This window comes from Liolophura sinensis, chromosome 6 (genome assembly GCF_032854445.1).
Source record: "Liolophura sinensis isolate JHLJ2023 chromosome 6, CUHK_Ljap_v2, whole genome shotgun sequence".
In the NCBI taxonomy this organism is placed as follows: Eukaryota; Metazoa; Mollusca; class Polyplacophora; order Chitonida; family Chitonidae; genus Liolophura; species Liolophura sinensis.
Window position 1 is genome coordinate 2,571,881 of NC_088300.1, and position 5,584 is coordinate 2,577,464.

The 5,584-nt window shown below is 41.2% G+C and overlaps 1 protein-coding gene across 1 annotated transcript; it reads left to right on the top strand.

Moving 5' to 3' along the window:
* Positions 1-4,356: 4,356 nt before the first annotated feature.
* Positions 4,357-5,301, top strand: LOC135469404 (rho-related protein racD-like). Its single transcript, XM_064748041.1, has 2 exons — positions 4,357-4,498; positions 4,733-5,301. The coding sequence occupies exons 1-2, from the start codon at positions 4,357-4,359 to the stop codon at positions 5,299-5,301; spliced, it is 711 nt and encodes a 236-aa protein (XP_064604111.1).
* Positions 5,302-5,584: the final 283 nt, after the last annotated feature.

Sequence of the window (5,584 nt, forward strand, 5' to 3'; positions counted from 1 at the left end):
ATCTAACAACCATATGAGAATAATGGGATACAAGATGCACGTATATGTGCACATGATGTCATAGCTCTTCACAAAACTTCCTAAATACAGGAACAGAATACTGGGGCCAGGTAATCAAAAGCAAGTTTAAGTTTGTATTGAAGGTGGGATTCCCGTAAAACATTTAACTTTTGACCAATAGTCCCGAGGTTTACACTCTATATATAATTCGTCAAAGAGGGTCGCTAAAACTAAAAATACGATCTGTAAGGATTAAAGACGACAGTTCATCAAATGCGATGAGACCATTCCGTGATTTACATATGATGGTTCAGTCCATATAATGACACCAAAAACCCAGTGAGTTCGTGGCAAGGTACACCGCCTTTGCTGGTTTATGACGAATTGGTATCCATCCACAGCCATTATTTTGTCTGAGAGCGGACTGCAGGACAGAAAACACATTCTGAGCTCCAGGAGAAAATCAGGCTCGTCTGTTTCTTGCAGGGTTTCTTCACGCCTTGCAAACCTAATAGTCTATGATTTATATGTTTTCTTTGCCATCTCAGTTTTAGACGAAAATGTACGGATCTTCGAGACAAGTTAGGAACTTACTGCTGGTTGTCGAGTTGTCCAAAAAGAGTCAATCGCCCGCCAGTTGTCACAATTACATATTGAGTCCCCCAAGTCTTAGAATTCCGTGTACACAGCCATTATGTACATGAACATCATGTGTGTTAGAAGAGTATAACTACTCGCCAGGGAGGTCGTCAACTATTCCAGCTTTTACAGTTTCTATATGATTCCTGGAACACAAAACCACAAGTGGGGCCTCCGTAGTTCAGTTGGTTAGCCCGCTAGCGCAGCGTAGTGACCCAGGAGCCTCTCACCAATGCGGTCGCTGTGAGTTCGAGCTTATGCTGGCTTCCTCTCCGGCCATACTTGGAACGGTGTGCAGCAACCTGTGGATGGCCGTGGGTTTCCCCCACTCTCACAACAATGCTGGGCACCGCCATATAAGTGAAATATTCTTGAGTGTGGCGTAAAACACCAATCAAATAAATAAATAAATCAAAAGACAACTACATGCTTTGTTTGAAGGTTTGAGCAGGAATACATCACTCAGGCAATTAAGTGACACGTTCCGGACAAGACACAAACTGTCAGGTGGCAACCATGTTTTACCGAGTGGTGTTCGCAAACTCCATCAAGGGCAGAGTTTATCCCAGATGAACTCAGGGATATACTTTGTATTAAATAATTATAAAATAACATTATACTATCTTTACAATACCAAAACGTGTCCATTCTATGTACGTTGTGCCTGTAAGATCAGTGACCTTGACAATGTGACGGTCAAATCGTGTTACAAACTGGCAACGTTATAACGTAAAAGTTGGATACATTCCCATTTACCATTTTGGTGATCTCCGTGCTATAAAATATCAAATTTTTAGGTGAAAAAAAATTAAGACAGAAATAGTTTTGGAAACAAAACTTCATTTGCTGAGTTGACCATCAGATATAGCTTTTCAAGAACTGATCATTCTTTTCATTCAGAATATTACTCTAGTCAATGTCCGCGCGACAGAAACCCATGATATATCTATAGCTTGTCTCCACTTTCCAATGTTAATTGAGTTTTCAAACTAAGACTTACTTCATTTTAAAAACTACATAGAGTGTTCGTGTCGTGATGGATGGTGAACAAGACGATATTTATTGGGACAACACCTTTTGTGTTTGCCGTTTCGGGTGGCGGCGCCCCCCCCCCCCCCCCCCCCCCCAGGGCGTGTTGTCTAACTTTCAGACGTGACCAGTATAATAATAACAATTAGGTGTGGACAGATCATTAATCTTTGACGCCTCTGTTTATAGTCAATTATTTCAAGTACGAAATCTACTCGGATTAGGGCGTTATAGACACAGCCGCCAAGGCTTTCCTCAGACGTCCCCAGGGGAGTTTACTTCTGGGACATTTGTCGGGAGCACATAAGCTTGTGCAGTTTTACGGACAGAAAAGGCAGGAATTAGACGTATGTTTACATGTACACGCACGAATTAAGACTCCGTGTCCAGTACACAGGGGGTATCGTCTTGGATTGAGCGGGATCAATATCAGCACTAAGGATTAAATATCCATGCCATATTGAGGGCCGCTGTCGTATAAGTGAAATATTCTTAAGTGCGACGCAAAACTCCAATCAAATAAATAACTAAACAAAATATCTAACAGCATTAAGACTTCTTGGTACACACGTACGCCGGACAACACAGAATATTTAGCAGTGCATTGAACTTCACAATGAAAGGTATATATGTAGAAATTATGGCTACATAGATGGTAAAGAATTTACGAGTTGATTCTTGATTCTGGGAGTGTTTAATTCAACATTTGCTTTGCCGCCTGTGTTGGTGAAGAGGAAATCATGGTCGTACCCAGGAAAATCTAAAAATATGCATAGTAAGCCTGGTTTATGTTCCGGATTATGTTCACTATGACAGTTACATAGACAATAGTCACACCATACTTGTTTTTATCATAACATCCCGTATTGGAGTTACACAAGTTCATAACGTTGCATTGCTCTTCAGTAAATATTTTGTACCCGAACGCATGCAGTCACAGTGACTCTTAGCGACTGACAAACAAACATGCATTACCAGAAAATGTTGATATTTTTATATTGCCAAGAGTTAAAACAACAAATAGCACTTGTTTGTCAAGTTATTTGTTTGGCATATACTAGCCACAAAATTGCTCATAACATTATAATATTTGGTTCTAAAGGTCTGGCCAAATAAGCCTATAGTCAGAGGGTGGGGTTTGTGAAGACTGTAATTTGCATAGTATGCTACTGACAATGAAGCACCCTGATGTAAAATGTGATTATGACAGGTGACTAACAAAAACTTAAGTTCAATTATGTAGGCATATTTATTCCTTAACTGATTTCAAGAAGACCATTTTCGTAGAAGCACACATACAGTTCAGTCTCGAAATCGAAACCGACACTAGAACCATATTCACTTTATGCCAGTGACCATTTGTATGCACCCTGGAATATGACAGCCATTTCCAGCAGTGCCCGGATATATACAGACACGTGACCATTACTCTCCCCTTCAGCGTGTAGGCGTGTCTAACGTGTTTGCGTAAGGAATATATACATATGACATCCTCACATTATAATATTTCCGGTCATTATGGTGATTGATAATCCACTGTGACGAAAACTCACTTTTCCCACGTTAGAATTCACTGAGAAGGTTTTTCTGGGCTAGACAGTGGAAACAATGACCTGACGTCAAAGCATCTTTTAGGAATTATTCTTTGGGTACAATAATTAAATAGTCATTCCTTTTATTTATAAATCGCATTTATTTGTAACATCTCATTCTGAACGCGCACGAAAGTTATTACATCTAGAGAATAATCAGACATATTGATTTTACAATTTGTGTGACAACTGATTTCATCGCACAGGACGGCTTGTTTTTTCCTAGTTTCTTAGTTACCCGTTTTTTTCCGAAGAATTGTCGAATACATTGTGGCTGCTTTCTTTTATTTTGCTTCCTCCGAGGGTTGCTCATATCTTCATTCCAAAATACAGATAAAATAAAGAATAAGTGAAATCGTAAATTACATGTCCAGGTGAAATTGTGATAAACACATGATGTGGATGGGTGTCTGGTAAGTACTGGCCTTTCAAACTTTTTTGTTCAAAATAATGAACGAATGTTTTTGTAAATACGAGATAAATAAACAATCCCGTGGGAAACCCGCCTTTCAAACACATATAAGATTATCGGATTGTCAGATGTGAGAGTAAGCGAGGCAGACATCGCCATGAAACATGTCTACCTGTCCCAATATCAAACAACTAATGGCTTTGTTCACTCTCGGACACCGCAACTGGTCTGCAGATAATAGGCCAAGCCACCTGATTAACTCATTATGATCCGTTTTGAAAACAGCCTGCTAAACACTGATCACCTGCGGACATAAGGTAGCTCTCGATCCATGCCGAGAAAGGGAAATACCTGGTCTGCCTGCATGAGGACAGGTGTGTGAACGCCGAAAGTTAGCCTAGCGGGTGGCAGTGGGAGGTGGGGGAATGAGTGAAGTATGGGTTGGGGTGGGTCGGCTGATACAAGTCACTCAGATAAATGATAGAACATTATGGATTAAGGCACCGTGTAATTACCCACCTACCCTGTGGGCACTTTGGTCCGAATCCCCGCTGGTCCCTGTCGCCTATATATATATGTAACCAAACCATGTTAGGGCACCAGTCTCTAAATGACAGTTACAGATATCAGACATCTCTAGCTATACACTTATAACCACTCTGTTCATCAAATCACTATTTCAAAATGGCAGCTCCCAAATACAGCGCGTGTTTCAACTGTTCATTTACCGGAGATGAGAAGGTTGGGAAAACTGCTCTAGCAGTGACGAAAGCGACAAGGGAATTTCCCAGCGACTACGAACCAACTGTGTTTGAAAACTATGCAGGTAAGAATTAATAATCCTAGTTATATAACATCGTTTTAAACGATGGTGTAAAGTTTCTTACATTTTTCATGGGTATATAGAGCAGCTTGGTTCAATGTGCGTTTATTAGTTACAAACTCCTTTTCTACTTTTTTTTGATATTATGGAATTCACGTAACAAATGTTACCCAACACTAATTATAAAATATGTATTTTAGTATGTGATATCTCATATTGAGTATTTGACTGTTTCAGCCGATGTGACTGTTGGAAGTCAAACTTTTCTGTTGGGGCTATTTGACAACGCCAGCCAGGCCTGTTATGAGCCTCTCCGAGCGTTCGCCTATGAGAAGAGTGACATCTTTCTTCTCTGCTATTCTGTAGCCAGAAGGACATCATTCCAAAGTCTACAGACGACCTGGCTTCCAGAACTGGAGAAATACATCAAGAAGAAGAAGCCCGTTCTTGTGATTGGCTTACAGACTGACTTACGTACGCAGGAAGCAGCCAAGGATTGCGTAACTACAGAAGAAGGGAAGCAACTTGCAATCGATATCGGAGCCGTGGACTTTTTCGAATGCTCTGCATATACTAAGGCCGGACTCAGTGATGTGTTCGATGAGGTGATGCGTTTGATGATCGCCTCCAAGAAGAAGAGAAATACGTTCGCCATTTTCCGCTCATTGAGACAACAGATGTTAGATCTACGTTCCAAGACCTCAAAAAGTGTACTTCGTTTCTTGAGTCCTAAGTCATCGGCTCCTAAATCGTCCAAGAGCGTGCCGCGTACACCTGGCAGGAAACTCCGATTCTCTGTCGGTTGAGCTGTTCCTGAATCCAAGTTACCATGCGCAGACCCTGTGCTGCAGACCGGAAATGTCCGAACAACCGGGTCGGAACCAGCCCGCCGATAGCCGATCGGTGATTCCGCGAGTCACTCATCAACTCCATGGACAACCACCCAGGTACGCATGCCAAACAGGGAGGGGCGCTTCCGAAGACTGAGTCATCTGTAACACGTAAATGGCATGTACTTAGGCCTGTGGAAAGATCCCTGATGAATTTTTGATCAAGAAATAGATTGATATTAAAGTTCATTCTATAACT